This window comes from Lipophrys pholis (genome assembly GCF_963383615.2).
Source record: "Lipophrys pholis genome assembly, chromosome: 14".
Taxonomy (NCBI): Eukaryota; Metazoa; Chordata; class Actinopteri; order Blenniiformes; family Blenniidae; genus Lipophrys; species Lipophrys pholis.
The window spans coordinates 11,229,676-11,246,714 of record NC_137633.1 but is presented as its reverse complement, the minus strand read 5'-3'; the positions used below and the strand labels follow the sequence as shown (position 1 = coordinate 11,246,714).

The following is a 17,039-nucleotide window of genomic DNA, read 5'->3' as shown; positions in this document are numbered from 1 at the left end:
TGGAGGAATTTGCATACTTTGATATGCACTCGCGTTTTAGTTATTCCCTCTGGATCACCATTTGATTAAACTGTGGAATCATGTCGCAGAAACTTCTTCATGGGTAATACACAAAGCCCAGAGCACTCGGCTGGTTAGAGTATGTGATCAGCCTGCCTGGATTTGTGTGTCGTGAGATGAGTGTGTACATGTGTGCGTCTGGTTCCCTCAGTTCTTCAGTTGCTTGCAAAGCTTCGGGGGGAAAAATGCTGATGTGCTTTGTGTCTTGATCGTTCAAATTAATTTGAAGCCACGCTGAGAACAATATTCCTTCAAATGATTTGTAAATCACTAACATTTTCACACACAGCGCAAATGCTCTTGAAGACAGTGCCAAAAAAGACAAATGGTTTTGTATACATGTACACATATGGAAGTTTTTTTTTTTTTTTTACTCTCATCCTCATACACAAACACATCCACTGAGCTACGGCTGATTTGGCCCCAACGTGCAAAATGAGGGAATCTATTTTCTTCCTACCTTCTCTTCCATTTGAAATGATTGCCATAAAGGCAGAGCCTGGAGGAAAAGAGAAGACATGGGCTGTCAAGACTTTTATGGCTTCTCCCACAATCGCTCAGGTCTACAATCGTTTTTTTATGATGTTACTGTATCGCCGACTTTCAGACCCTTTTCCCGCAAACCCACCACACCACCAAGGAAACTAACAAGGCCCTTGTGTTTAATGGACGTGATGCCCTGATACCTCCAGCAGTCTACAAGTTTTCAGTGCTATGAACAGTCTCAGCACTAAGCAAACATTTCCTTCTCATCAAAACTAATTCAAAGTATGCTTTACACTTTGTGCACGCCGTTTCGTCGTGCTCGCCCAAGGGCCACAATCTCCCGCATACTTTTCCGCTTTGTGACTATATTGGAGATGGTGGGTGGAATTGGATGGAGTCAAGGTATTTGCATATGTAATTCAACGGTGACAATCAGAAAGACATGGCCCCATCTCCATCAACTGTTAACTGTGAAACAAGATTTAGACCCTCTTTCAATCTGTGGCCAGTTCTGTGGTGCAGCTTAATAGTGTGTATCTTACTGCTTATCATTCTGTTTCTCTGAGCCAACAGGCTGTTATGCTTAGATAACCATAGTCATTTGCTGTGTTAAGTGGCTGATTGCTTCACAGTTGTGCTTTGCACGCATGTGTATGTGCGCCGTGCGTTCATACGCGTGTGTGCACATAAATGTAATTCTCTGCCTGTCCGTGTGTGCACGTGTGCGTGCGTGCACGTGTGTGTGCGTGCATGTGTGCATGCATGCATGCAATTACACTGGTGCCCCAGCTGCATGTGTGTAACAGCACCAGGTTTTTTTTTGTTTTTTTTCTTCTTCTTCCCCCCAACAAGCTTAGCTCCAGTCCCCAGCAGCATGGCTGAGCAAGATTAAAGTCACCCATATTACACTTAGCGCCAGGAGACGTAAGGAAATTAGGGGAAAATTAAACAATGCCATTTGCATACAATTACACAACAGCACAACAAACAGCCCAGTTAGCCACCGTCTGGTCAACTAAAGAGGGTTGCTCAGCATTGCTTCATTAACTATGCAAACAACTCTGACTGGATTTATTCAATCATGTATGTTGTTTGGACAGTGGGTAAAAAAACCCCAAACAAAAACATCTGAAGACAATATAACATTGAACAGTTTCTATATTCTTACATCTGAGTTAATTGAACGCTATAGTGCATTTTGCACCTGTTTAACTCACCAGCTGTGCTCTGCAGGTTAAATGGAATTGCTTAGGTTGGATTTACATTATTTTATTGGTGTATGTAAGCCAATGTCTGCTGACATTTTAGTCTGACATTCAGGTTACAATACTCACTTTTCATCTCAGGTGTTTGAAATATACGGCTCACAACCTGCTGAGAAAGTCTTTCTCTCTCAAGACACGAGCACACTACCATCACGGTCTGTCTTGTTCCCATCTGCTGCACACATTCACATGCAAACCATCACCTTTTAGCTCTTTTCACAAATGCGGATATTAAACCGCATATCAATTTCTCTTTCATCTCCAACATAAATTCACACCTACAAACCGAATTCTTTCTTTCTCTGTCTGTCTCACCTCCTATCGCTTCTTCCATCCCCGCTACATACGGCCAACTCACCTGGTGACCACGCTGATAAAATATTAATGTGTTCAGTGAAGGGTTGTTGTTTGGACTGCTGCCCCGGCCATGAGCTTTGTTTCTGGACAGTGGGAAAAGCTAAGCAGCGATTCAGAGGCTCAGGCAGGGGTCCATTCAGCTGGATCCAACAGCAAAGGCAACTCCAAAAAAAAGCCATCAGTCTGTCCACCGGTGCTGTGCGGGATGCAAATGTTATGTAATTTCAGTGTTAAGAATGACTTGGGTAAGAGCGAGCCTTTACAATAAGTGAAGAAGCAGCAAGTTAAAATAGATCCCACGCCTGAAGCTTTGGAAGAAGGACAAGAAGAGACACCTGGTTTTTCACAGCTTCAGCTTACATTCTGGGCTCTTTTGGCTTCCCTGAGCCACTTAAGCTTTCCAATAGACACTCAAACAATTATGCTCCCTTGTCCCACTTATTTGGATTTCCCTCCAACTTATTTTTAATAAGCTCTAAAACTGCAGGTGCTGCTGGTTTTTTTTGTTTTTCTAGTGCCCCCCTTTTTTTGTGTAGGGAAATCTTTTTTCTTCCTTTTTGGCATTGTAAAGTGAACAACGGAATGCACACCATCCAAATGTTGATGCTTTTCTTATGGAGGCCTAAATAAAGAATGAGCTTAGTAACAGGGAGCTGCTCCCTCCTGTTCTGATTCAACGCACTCCTGTCGGTTTGCTTACTCCACATTGCCCAAGGATCCCCTGGGTTTATGCTCAAGTATTCACACCTCGGTGTGTTTGTACTGTATCAGTGTGTTCTTGAGCGGGTGCCTGTGTGTGTGTGCTCGCTTGTTTGTTTGCTTGTGGGTGTGTGTCCTTCTGGTGTCTGTGCGTACAAGGCCCCGGTGCATAGATGTGTTTAAAGACCTGAAGATTTTCCGGCCAATTCATACAACTGCCTGACACATTCATGTAGTCGAGCTAAAGGTTGGGTTCAAGGATCCTCATTTGCAGATGTGTGAAAAAGGGATATGGATTTTATATTTTATACTAGCATAATGCTGACGCTCCTTTTAGCTATGCTTATCTTGCAGCCTTAGTTCTCTCTAGGCTCATGCTTTTGGAGGGAGCTTTTGCCTGTCAATGGAAAAAGATAAGAGCATTCCCATAACAACACACGCACACACATGCACAGCCGGAAGGTCTCTACAGGTCACCAATGTGCAGCTGCTCAGTGAATCCATTACTATTCTGATCAAGCCTGTAAAAGATCTGTGTACTTTACAAAGAGATCCAATCAAGTGTGGATAGGCCTGAGCTGCAGAGAAGGTCTGCGTATCATGGCTGGTAAGTCTGTATGTCTGGAGCTGGTCCCTGCCCACCAGAGCAAATCCCTAAAAAGCGTAAAAGCCATTCCTCCATTTTATAGGAACTTGCCAAAACTCTGCAAAGTTTCCAGTTCAAGACTGTGCAGCCACCTTTTATCTTGTCTAGACAGTGACATCATTACACTGTCTTCATTCCTCTGGAGATGAAAATTCAACTCAGGATCCCACTGGACCGCTAAAAAAAATGACATTTTAAATTCAAATACCTTATAACTCGAGCAACAAAGTTGGCACCGCCCTCGACCTGATGCAAAAGCTCAGGATGTCAAAACAAACCAAATTCATACCGACAGCCACGGTGGACTTGAATATCTGTTGTAGGCATTCACACACCGGTATGCAAATACACACATACATACATTCATTCTGGTGTGTCACTGGGATAAACACTGATGTTGCCTGCTTGTTGTTCAGACATGCTGGATTAAGCCAGAAAGTGGCTGGCAGAGATTTTATTGTTTGGAATACATCGCAATACGTTAAGTTGCAAGATCTTTCCACCCTGTTTAGGGATTTGGGGGTTCGGGGGGGTGTTTCTGTAGAATTTAAAAGAAACATATAATGCATCTGTTTGAAAGAAAAATAGGCAATGACTAATAAGAGCCTGACTGACAGTAAGCTGTTTGGGGCTTACTCTGAGTTGGCATCAGCAGCTATCAAATTGCATCATTTTTTTTTTCTTATATTGCAAGAGTGTGAGGTTAAGAGGTAGATGTGGAATTAGGAAGGTGAAATTTATCTTTTCATAGTGAGTAAGTAATCTGTTGTAACAGAAAAGTATTCCGTCATGTATTTTTCCAAATTATGAGGGATCTTATTTTGCTCAACCATATATTTACAGCTAATCACAAGACAACACATTTTTTATTATGTACAGTGACCTTGGGTGTTTTGAAATGCGCTGATGAATAAAATGTTTTATTATTATTACTATTATTATTATTATTATTATTTAAGCATGTAGCAAGTTCGAAAAGGTTTGCTGAAATCCAAACTGAGGATCTAAAATGAAGGTGATTGTGTTTAACGTCCATCTTCAGTTTGCAAGGAATGGCCTGAAGAAGAGAAGATAATCAGTTAGCTGCAGCTGTGTGGGCAAAGATACCCGACTGGTTCAAAATATCAAAAAGACAACAGTAACTCAAATAACAGTGCCCCATTAAGGTGTGTAGAAGACCATCTCTGAAAAGTGTCTATATTGTCTCCTCAGGGAATCACATCGAACCTTGAAGCTGATGACTGCAGAAAATCACACTGTGTGTCATCTAAAAACAGGAAACTGAGGTCACAGTTTGAAGGACTTCACATAAATATAACAGTCGAAGATGAAAACACGCCACAGCCAAAAACCTGAGTATTGTTACTGAGCATGCTCCGAGTGTCTGCTTCTGATCGCTGCTTCTAGCAAGACGAGTAATGTTGTAATAGTTGAATCCCCTAAAGTTGCTTTCTTGAACAAGACAATGGAGCACCGGACTGAATTTGCCTTCAAACCACAAATATCAGTGTGTTGGGGTTTGCTTCACTGGTGTGCAGGTGACATATCTGCAGTGGTGTGATACAATGCAACAAAGGATGACGAACGTTTGAAGAGCAAAAAGCATGTTTATTGTTGTTTTGCTTCATCCAACTCAGCGTCACAAGGGGCGGGAGTTCACAACAACTGCCATTAGTCAATAGATAGTGTGTACCCTGGACATATCTTCAGTCCAACATTGTGCAAATACAGAGAAACTCACATGGATTGTGTGAGGAAGCAGAAACTACATGACGAAAACCCATCAGAGAGAATTCCACACAAAAGATGGAGCTCTGAAAGATATACACACGTCTGTCTATATATTATACTAGACTTGACATAGACCGTTTTTGAAGTTTTTCTCCAGCTCAGCAGCTAAGTGCAATGAGATTAAATGTGCACATTATCCTCATCGGGCTTCCAATCTGCTTTGGTGGCCGGCTTTTTACTCCACCTTTCATTTTGGCCTTATATGTGATCAGCTAACATGACCTTATTGCCATCGAGCAGACAGCTGACCCCAGGCTTGAAACTGCCATCCATGTTCGAGTATCTCCACCACACACACAGCTGTAAATGTGCGTTTACGCTGACTCTTCAATAATCTTTCTTGTTCCGCAGCGTTTTTTCTAATATTATACATCACGGCTATACTTTTTTAGCACAGCAGAAAATGCTCTCCAGGATTTCAGTACTACAATATATCACAGGATTTAATTGTGCTGAAACATTCAAATACAGATGAGAACTGACTGCAGTCGTAATAGGCAATATCTTCAGCACTCTGCTTTTTTTCCCCTAAAAGTTTCACAAGGTCCACTTTGGCGTTTGTCATGTTCGATTGCCCACAGAGTTTTTAAAGAAGTTCTCCCTCCTCCACCCAAAACGGCGTAGTGCCTCAACAGCTTATGGGCTGGAACTCATACCCCCACAAAACAACTTATATTACCTTATTCCTTCAGAATCACATCAGGGCTCACACATCTGCCGCCTCCGTTTACTCTAATTTCCTTCCCTTCCCAACAGCAACTTGTACAAATACAACTTCGGTAATGCTCCGGTTAGCTCTTGGTATTAAACTCACGTCCTCGCCCTTGAAGTAATTCTACTGTTGTGCTCGCCGTGAGTCGATCTGGATAAGCGTGCTGGCTAAATGCCTCAAATGTAATTGAAATTGTGAAAGAATCCCCCTAAAAGTCAAGCAAGCCAGCTATAATTGTACAAAAAAAAAAAAAAAAAAGAGTGAAGCGCTGATGGTGCAGAGCAGCTGACACCGCTGTGGTATCTCCCACTGTTGAATGTTATTTCACATAATTTGACAATGATATATTGAGCAAAAAAAAATCTTCTTTTGTTGTTTAACAAAATGCAACAGTTTAATCTGGTGCTATTTTTCCGTGATGCACATTCAGTCTTCTGTTTACATTTCTCATGAAAATCCCATTTTGGGGGCTTTTGTCAGAATCATAACACATCCATACATTTAGTTGTACATTAAAATTTAGGAGGGAGATGACTGAGATGGATCATGCTCTGAGAAAGTTGGAATGAGAGCAGATGTAGATTTACATCCTAATTCCTCCAGCTGCCTCGAGGCTCTGTGTTGATCCACTGTCTTCATGTTTTTGTGTTTCTTGAGCCCTTCGACAAAATATGCGTGATGTTTGCTTCATTCCTGACAGAAACACGCGGATAATGTTCACACCAGTAGCAGACGACACCTTTCTTTCAATTTTCTTCTGCGCCACCCACCGCTACCTCACCAACAACCCCCCCCCCCCCCCCCACCCCCCCCCCCCCCCCCGTCTCTCCAACGTCCCACTGAGTTCAAATGAGGAGAGCCGTCTTCACTTGTCCCATCGCACACACCTGGTCCTCTCCAGAAGGATAAATACATACACCGCATTAATTCATCCATATCTCCCCAGACTTCAAAAATGTTTTTTTCCTTTCTCTCTTCAGGGACTCAAGGACTTTCAGCAGAGGGTCGCTCTGTTTACTTTAGACTCCCGGGTGTGATATTTCCATTTGAATGAATGTGTTGGGAGGGGCTGCACACAGGTTTTTCAAGATCTCATCTTCTGCCACACAGGTGCGCATGTGTGTATTCAACAAGTTTGCATTTTCTAGGTTCCTGAGTGGTTCAGGCGTATACTTGTGCTTACAGGTGTAATTAAGTCCCTGTGTGTGTGTGTTTTGACCTGAGCAAGTGCAGACTTCCACATCTGCATGTGTGGATTGTGCCAGACGGGGTTTTTGATCATCATTTTGCGATGCATTCCTGTCATCTGGGTTTGAGGCGAGATCATTCAAAGCAAACCTCAAGTCGTGCTAAGCTAAACTTTGGACTCTCTGTGTGAGAGCAGTCTCCCCCCTCTACCTTGCCTGGAGCGCTGATAGGATGAAAAATGGATAGAAACCCCAAAGGAAGGAGGGGGAAGGTCCATCTGTGAGCTGCATTCAAGGACAACAGTGTTATCCACTTTGGAACAGTATGAAACAAGCCAGTGTTTTCTGTGGGGTTTGGAAATGCGGGCTTCTGGATGAACTGTGGAATCTACTGTTGTCTTGCCAAGCCAACTGTGATGTTGCCGATTAGATGCGAATCATTGACTCCTTGTTTGTATCTCATTCAGTGTGGGGCTTAATGAACAAATGTGACTGATAGTTTCGGATCTATGTTGTGGTAAATTATGACAGCAAAAGCAATTGCATTGCAGTCGTCTGATGCTCATGAAAGCTGTGTTTAAAGTAATTTTATGTGTGGCAGCCATGACTCAGAAATCATCTCCATTTTCATCTTGTTTCTTTTTATTCTCTCTCCCTTTCTTCCTCTTTTATTGTTTCGTCTTCTGTTGCACCGTTTTTGTTTCCTCCCAACTTCCTCACATCACCTTCTGTTTGATCTATCTTTTGCTCTTTTGACTTTTCCTCCCTGTCCTTCCTTTCTCACAGAACCGATTTCACCTGCAGATGTCCGCCCGAGTGCCTCCATCAACCCTGGCCAGCTTGCTCTTAGCAGTCCTTCAAGGAGGCGAGGGAGAGAGGGAGAGAGGAAGCCGGGGGGAAGGCAGTTGGGGGGGAGCAGCTGTGATCTGCCCCGGGTGGGACGAAGGAGGTGATGGATTGCTGACTCACCTGCAGAGGCACAGTGGCTCCACCTGGCATTTGTGGGATATCATCAACCTCACCCGCATCACAGGGAGTCGAGACAGACGGGGGGAGGCCAGCGAGGAGAGAAGGGAGGATCAGATGGAAGAGGAGGCTTTGAAGATCATCTCCACTCATTTCCTGCGCTCCTCCTCTCCCATCTCCTCTGTTCTCCTCCTGGGATCTGATCCTGAGTGTCTCTCATCTGTCCTGCGGGCGGCTCAGCGCCTCGCTTCATCACTACCAGCGCTGCAGTGGATCATGGGATACCCCTTGTCTCCAGATTCGTTACACACTCTTGGAGGACCCCTTGGGCTGTTGGCCTACGGGGAGGTTGGACGCAAGCCAATAAGCTTCTACATACGGGATGCTTTGCAGCTGATTGGGCGAGCTGTCTCTGCAGCGACTCTGGTGAGGCCAGACTTGGCGTTGATTCAAAACATGGTGAATTGTTATGACAAGCCAAACCTACATGAACTGCCTTCTTCTGGACAATATATTGCCAGGTATGCACACATATACCAGAAAAAGTCATTTGATTTGCATCTAATAGTAGTAATTTTACCTGAAAGTATATATGGTGTTTAAGTACTTTTTAAAACTTCGTTTCATCATTACACACATTTCCTGTCTCAACTTCAACAGTAATCCACAGCAATCATATTTTTTGACATCGTTTGTCCTGTGAATAGAGTTTTTTTTTATATTTTTGGTCCTCAGTTCAAATGGCCTCATAGAAAAACCGAACTATTAGAGGATGGGGATGTGATAAAGCTGATGGCAGCTTGATTGCGACACCTCTTATTGGAAACAGTCATGCTGCTAAACAATAATCTTCACACCTCACGATGTGAGTTTTTATGGGGGCTATTGCTTTGTAGAGAGTAGATTTTAAACTTGCTTTGTCTGAGAGTTTTGATTCAATAGGCACAGGTCAGGTTGTAAAGCTGTAGCAGTTGGTTAAAAAAAAAAAGTCTTGAAAAAACTTCTGTAGTGCAGATGATAAAGAAACTTTCAAAAAATGAAATGTGGTGCTCTGCTAGATGGCATAGGAAAAGCAGCGGCTCTTGTCAAGCCTGGAATGGACCTTAAATATTCTTTACAACCACTGCAGCGATTAGGCCGACGTATGTGTGGGAGCCCCCAGAAATTCCAGACAGTAAAATCACCAAATGATTTGTGGAAGACACTGACAAACTGCAATTAAATTCCTCTTGTCAAAACACTAAATATGTGTAAGCTCGTTAGCTTCCTGAGTGACACGTTGGCATTTTTGTGTGGCGTTGCTGGCTCGACTTGTTGTAACATACGCTCTGCTTGTTGCCCTTGTCTGTCCTTTGCACCGTGGGGGTGGCAACTTCTGAATAGCGCTGTCATACTGAAGGTGGGAGGTCTTTATGGCATACAGATTTGCAGAGTGACATTAGAGGGGTTTTTCTTGTGTGTTTTCTCACTCTGTTGCTACTGCCTCAGCCCCTGCAGCTTTTAAAATGTCCCCTGACGGTTTTCAGGGTCTGCCAAGGTACAGCGTGTGATAATGAGTATATGAACCCTTAAATATTTTCACTTAAAACAAAAAGATGAAAGAAAATCATTGCATTGGGAATGTGAGAAAACACGTTACAGGCATACATCAAAAAAAAACAAAAAAACCCTTAAGCTGCAAAAGGCTCACACTGACTAGTAAGGTAAATATTTTCTTCTTTGCCAGTTGACATGGTAATTCCTAAAATGATACATCGGACGAAACAGCATGGGTCCAACTTCTGTGGTGGTGCAGTTCTGGTGGGAATGGATTTGTGGTATAGTTGCAGGGCCCACAGCAAATATTGCGCACACATGGTGCCTGCCAAACGAGAGTGATCATCAACAACCCCCACATAATCACAAGCTGGGTGCTCACAGTGAGCTCTCTTTCTGCTGTTTGGCTGAGCTCTGAGATGCCAGAACCATTGGGCATGGAGGGCCAGAGGCTGAAACGAGCGGATTGGGAGCTGTGGGATACTGCCACATGACTGTGCATTCATTGCTGGAGTCAAAAGGGAAAGACTTAAGAGGGCTAATGTGATCAAATATCAGTTTTTTTGTAAAGCCTTCCGGGTGGATTTCAGTGGTTTCACACCTTCATACTTCTCAAAGTACCAAACCTAAGTAGAATCCTTTGACTTTTAATAAATTCATGTTGAATATTCAGCCTTGGACCACCCTGGATGAATGTTTAACATTGTTGATGCATAATCCCTTGTGTCACCATCATATCAAAACCGGTTTGTGATGTTAAAAAGAAAAAATATGGAAAAATATAACAGCATCCCTCAATTGAATTCTTCAAGGTTTCAAGGTCAATCACTAAACCTTATCATGCTTAACTAAAACAGCAGCTTATTAGCATAATATAATGCTCATTTAGGTTCTTTTTTTTTAACCTTTTAGTTTTCCAGTGCTGTGAGCATGACCTTGGATTTTAATCCGATATGTTTTTCTAATTCTAAAAAAAAAAAAAAGTACTGTTTTCAAACTGACACAAACTTTATGGAGACACTCGGGGAAAGTTGCAATCATTTGGCCAATTACGGTACAGTCTAGACTATCTGGAGAGACTATTTATAATGGAGTCCTCTAAAATATTGTGTCAGTGACCTTTGTTCTTGGCCTGTTGGGGACTGATAAAAGGGGTCATTTTATCACACTGTTCAAACCTGTGCAGTCAGACTCTGTGCTCTCTAGTGGACTATGTGATTCTTATCCCTTGACTGCAACAGTCAGACATGCCATTGCTCTGGAGAGCCCTAACAAAGCCGAGAGAAGTGAGAGACTTCCACATGGAAAAGGCAATTAACAGCTCAATGCCCAGGGGACAGAGCAAGAAAGGCAGGGAGGGAGAGAGAGAGTGTCGAGATATATAAGCAAGCAAATAAGGTATGAGAAGGAGAAGCAGAAAAAAAAAAATTCTGATTCTAAGCAGTGGTACAATAAAGAGACATCCAGAGGAAAAATATGAGCTACTAACCAGTTTTGATGTTGTTTTCTGAATGCCCAATTTAAAAAAAAAAAAAAAAAAAGAATACCATGGTGTTTTCTTCCCCAAAATACAGTTGAGGGAAAGGATACTGTGGTCAAAGTAGACACAGACTGTAGATAAAAGAGTGGAAGGAAGAAACAGCTCATGGAAAATAGAAATATTGTCAAAAAGAAGTAAAGATAGACTCAAATGGAAAAGGACATGAGGAAGGAAATAAAAGTGAGGGGAGGGAAAGAGTTGTTGTTATCAGAGTGAGATCTGCCACTCAGTGGCATCTCCCTCGACACGCTGATTCTATCTCCCCCCCGAAGAGATTAAAACCATTGAATTTAGCGAGCTTCGTATCATCCCCCACTGACAGACTGAAAGAGACACAGGGAGTAAACTTTCCTCCAAACTAAAAGAGATGGCGTGATAAGAGAGCAAGACACATGCCTGGGACTCTCTTATAGAGTCATCATTTACCGGCCACTCTGCTGACATTTACTCCGAGCGTGTAAACCAGGGCCAGGTGTTAGGGAGAGGGAGACATCCCTCTCTGACACTGCTGGCCGACTTGTCAACCTGCTTTGACACCCACAGTCATTCTTCAGATGCAGCTTCTGGCCGGATACAACACAACAGCCCGTAGGACCCATAACTAAGAGGCGGCACTGCTTCAATATGAACTTTACTTTCCACAAGCCTTCACTTATCCATGTATTATTTCCCACTCATATCTTATATCTTATCATTGGGCACGGGTCCAATCGTGTCACAAACTGCTTTACACTTTTCCTCCAGATGAAAGTAGAGTGAATGTTTATTTATTTATTTTTGGAAAGGCGAAGCTATTAGGAGTATGAGTCTTGAGCGAGTTGGCTTGATGAATCTGCTGTCTGTTGGATATGATGATTCAGCCGTGCTATTACCATGAGTGATTTCAGCTCAAGGCAAGGCTAGCGCTGCTGCTTTATGGTCACCGAGACAGAGGGAGCTGCTGATGAGAAAACATAAGTTAACATGGAATGAGATGAGAATGGCTTTCAATTTTCAAGAGATTTTTAATCAGACTTAAGGATTATGATCCTGCTGAAGTAAATCACAAAGTAAAAAAAAAAGAATCTGAGTGAGGCCATATAAGCAAGCGCCATACACAAAAAAAAAATCATGTACTTTCACATGTGTCATTGTCTGTGTTGCGCAGACGAGCTTTAGTCCAGCCAAGGCTTAGAGGAGAGGTTAATGACCCACACGATCAATTTAGTATTTTCATTATCCTCTGCATGTCCTTTTTTAATGGGGAAAGTTTGCCAGCAGCCGTTACAATCCAGACTCATCAATTCATACATATAACTCTGAGATGAAAAGCAGAGTAAAAGAAAAGGCAGAATAAAGCGAAGGAACAAGGGAAAGGCTGCTTTTTCTGTTCTCAGAAAGGGCTCCCACTCAACCGCTCGTTTCTGTTATCAGGAAGGAAAACTTGCCCTTTCTAGCCTTGACCCAGACATCATCAGCAGTCTCTGCACGGTTCAACACCCATACCGAATGCAGTGATCCGTGCATACTTTAACATTTAACCAACCACTTCTATGATTTACAATGACCTCCTGACAATCCCCCACTAATCAAGACATGATCAAACAGTACTCGTATGGATTCACACTGAGACTTCAGCTGACCGTGTCCACATGATGGAAAGGTAAGACAGGAGCGAAGAAGCCCTGAACGGTTCAAGAGGCCAGGGCAGATTTATATGTGATCGGGGATTGCTGTTCTTAATGTATTCTACCATAAAGACCAATGTGGTGGCACCAGGCAAGTGAGATGAATAGCAATGACCGTCTGTACGGACTGGCAGATAGGAGACCCTCACTGCACTGCATTAACTTTTAATTATAACTTTCTGGGACATGCAATTTTCCATCTGAGACGGGAGTTGCTGAAGCCCCACAACCAGACTGTGGCCATCTGTATCAACATTTGAACTTTTTGTTCATGTTACTTTTTTTTTTTCTTTTTTTTTGTCATTACAGGCTACAAACTTTTTTCTCAAATCTGTTGTCTCGCATTCATAATTTTTTGTCCTCTTTCTGTTTCTTGAGATTTCTCTCCAACACTTCCTTCACCGGGGCCACAGGCTTGATCCAGGTGGATGCCGGTCTCTCTCGGATCCTCTCCTCCCAACTTTTCCACGTATGGAGTCTTAAGAGGGGCGCTCTGGGACAGCCAGCCTGGGTTACAGTCGGCCAGTGGACAAGAGGCCGATTGGAGTTGGAGGGGGGCATCCTGGGACTGATGGGGGGACTCGGCAACAACCCGGGGCAAGGTCTTGGTGCTGGGGTGAGAGGGGGAGATGGTTCGGGGGATAGTAACGCTGGAGGTCGGTGGAGGCCAGGACTTCCTGTTGAGGGTCACCGCCTCAGGGTGGTGACACTGGTGGAGCACCCGTTTGTTTTCACACGGGAGGTGGACGATGACGGACAGTGTCCAGCTGGTCAGCTCTGCCTTGACCCCAAAACCAACCGTTCTGATATCGTCAATGGAGTCTTCAACCACCTTCACAACCCCAATTCCACAACAATGGACTGGGAGGGAATTGGTGAGTTTTCCTCTGGAATTGAGAGCAAATTGTGTGGTTCAGTATTTGTATGCTGTACAATTTCTGTAATAGGAGTAAAAATCAATTTTGCCTTGAGGGAGGTAACTCCAGGACTTCAGATTTATGTGAACTGTTAACATCTCTTGTGTAAACTCTTGGATCTTTTTGCTTAGATCTCAGTGCTCCGTGACTGGCCACATCTCTGATGCACCTCCTGTAGACTGGAGTGAATTTTTGAAGTGTAATCAATATAGGATCGTGGTTGCTATGTTTACTTGAAAAAAGCATTGGGTGTAGTGTCAAGGCCTCGGCTCGACAGCGACATCCCCGTTCCATTGATCAAGATTATGAAAGGTGTTACGTGATTAAGAGATCAAGAGTAAAGTGCTGAAAATATACAAAGAACTGTAACTTTTTTTGAGGTCTGGGATGTATTGGGGAAACGGTACATTCAGTGCACGAGAAGGAGATCAAGTATAAGTCATTCTAACTTTTTTTTACTTGAATCAGCAAACAGAAAATTTGATTTGCTTTCAAGATGATGCAGGAATTTATATGAAGCACATTTTTATTTTGTAAGAGTGACTCAAGAATTGTAGGTTTGATGGAAATTAAGGGGGGGGTTGTGCCTCTTATTAATACAGTAAAACAGTCTGATCCCAAAATGCATTACATCAGGGACTTTGATACGAGGGAACACATTATTTCCAAGCCACTGCTGATTTCCATTGATTGAGATTGCAAAAAAAACATGCTTGCCAAAGTTATTAAGATGGCAAAGAGTGTAAAATGGATTTTTGTAATACCTTGCTCTCATATCGCTAGCTTCACTCTTTTTTATTTATGTAGTTCAAGGTTTGCCCCTTTTTGGGGGATTTATAGGGAATAAATGCATTCTCAGTCTGGTCGCCAGGGTCATTAAAAATGTCCAAGCTCAAGTGTCCTGTGAGGATTCATAAAAATCTTTCATATTTCACGGTCAGTTGTGAGAAAGAAAAAAAAGATTCCCAGAGGTGTAACATCTGCACTTCCAAAGTATGCATATGAATGCCTGAATGGATAAATTTCACATCATCATCACTTCTTGCCCCTTCAGATCCACCAGAGGACCTGAGAAAGTGCTGCTACGGGTACTGCGTTGACTTGTTGGAGAAGCTGGCCGAGGACATGGGCTTCACCTTTGATCTTTACATCGTGGGTGACGGGAAATACGGGGCTCGGAGCGGGGCGGGACGCTGGACTGGGCTGGTGGGGGATCTACTGAGTGGAACCGCTGACATGGCCGTCACCTCTTTCTCTATCAACTCTGCCAGGAGCAGAGTCATAGATTTCACATCGCCGTTCTACTCCACCAGCTTGGGCATTCTGGTACAGTTGCTTCAAGTCATCATTAGTTTACTTGGAGTTTTTGAGTTTGCATTTTTATGACTGTCAAGAGAGGGAAAAAAAAAAAAAAATGGGGCACGTCCTGGATATATACTGCTTTGTGACTCAGCGACAGCATTGCAGTCTTCAGTGTTACTTTGATTTGTCAATCTCTGACTCTCTGCCGTTGCCACTAGTTGGGTTTTGATTTGATTTGATAGGGTCAGGAACAACTTAATTTCGCTCCAGTGCTCCCCTCACGCCGGTAATCTGGTGAGGAACAGGCAATCGTGAGTTGGGGAGTAATTAGTTTGTGGAGTTTTCATGGGCGTGTTAATTATGAAAGTTAAAAATGACAGTCTATAATGAGTCTGTGCGGCATTCAGAGCCCCCGTCATAGCTGAGTCCTCGAACGTGCTGCAGCTATACTTTGATTTGTTAACATCTCCCTCTGTGGCTGACAAGCTGCAATGCATAATATGATCTGTCACGGTTTCATATGAAAATGAGGAACCCCCCCCCCCCCCCATCATTTAAAAAAAAAAAGTGACAAACTGCAGTTATTTTGAAATTAATCATGCCTAGGAGTGCTTAAAACTTTGCTGAGTAGATGCTGCAGATTTATCACAGTTATGCACAAACTACAAAACATTCGACTTGAGCAGATAGAAATCAGCAGGATAAAATCTTGTCTTGTTTTTTTTTTTTGGTTTTTTTGTGACCTACCAGGTACGTAGTCGGGACACTGCAGCTCCCATCGGAGCGTTCATGTGGCCTCTGCACTGGTCCATGTGGGTGGGTATTTTTGTCACGCTGCATCTCACAGCGCTCTTCCTCACCCTGTACGAGTGGAACAGCCCCTTCGGAATGACGCCCCACGGCAGGAACAGGATGCGTGTTTTCTCCTACTCATCTGCCCTCAATCTCTGCTACGCCATACTGTTTGGACGCACTGTCGCCACCAAGGTAAAGTAGCTCTCTACTCTGTGACAAATGGGCATCATGCCGGGTGGGAGGGAGTTGGAAGAGGGGGGGGTTAAATTACAGAGAAAGGGAGGAAGGGATGTGTGTAATGCGCAAGAGTACACAAACAGCGGGGGCAAATGGAAAGGGGATGGCAGATGAGGGAAAGCCATGGAAAAAATATGATAGAGATGGCCAGGGAGGGGAAAAGATGGATAGGGCAGAGGTTAAGAAGGTAGGCAGTGATAAAGTAGAAAGGCACAGGGTGGATAATGCACATGCAGGCAGGGGAAGGGGAAAGGGTAAGTGAGCCGACACGGACTGCAGAAGTTATGGTGAGGATGATGGGAATAGATGAAGCTGCTGAAAGAGGGAGTGGGTAGAGGTTAACTCCAAGGAAGTAGTCAAAAACGAAGTTGAAAACAAGAATGCAGGGCAGAGAGAGGGCCAGTGGAGGGTTTAGTAAGGCGAGGGGGCAAATCAGTAAATAGGCTTCAAAATGGGGGTGGTAGGAAGCCTGACAGACAGATGGTGAGATGGGGTTAAAAGGGTAATTGGGTAAGCAGAGATTGATGGTGACATGGAGGTAGGCTGGCAAAGGATGATGTAAAGGGGAGAAGGGCATGTGTGTGGGCAAGGTTGAGGAGCTGTGTAACAAAGGTTACTAAGAGTAAAATGCAATAACTCAGAGAGATGTATGTCCAATCTTAATACTTTGACTATTAACAAAGTGTGGCAACTGAGAAAAACAATCTCTTTTCCTTCAAAGACAAAAAGCTTTCTTATTTCCTTGTTATTTGTTTGACATAAAAAATGTAAAGATATTAAATGTATCTTTGCAGTAACTGCTCTCTCCAGAAACTAGTCAAATTGACAGATTATGCTAGACCCCCAGTGACAGTGGCTCACATACACAATGCAAAT

The 17,039-nt window shown here is 43.3% G+C and overlaps 1 protein-coding gene across 1 annotated transcript in view; it reads left to right on the top strand.

The window, feature by feature from the left end:
* The window catches only part of grin3ba (glutamate receptor, ionotropic, N-methyl-D-aspartate 3Ba), a gene marked incomplete at both ends in the record, with an annotated part of 70,820 nt that overhangs the window by 31,801 nt on the left and 21,980 nt on the right, over window positions 1-17,039 (top strand). The window contains 4 exons of the mRNA XM_080479341.1: window positions 7,990-8,690; window positions 13,291-13,787; window positions 14,884-15,155; window positions 15,882-16,118. Coding sequence (XP_080335467.1) covers window positions 7,990-8,690; window positions 13,291-13,787; window positions 14,884-15,155; window positions 15,882-16,118 — 1,707 coding nt within the window. The remainder of the gene's footprint in view (window positions 1-7,989; window positions 8,691-13,290; window positions 13,788-14,883; window positions 15,156-15,881; window positions 16,119-17,039) is intronic.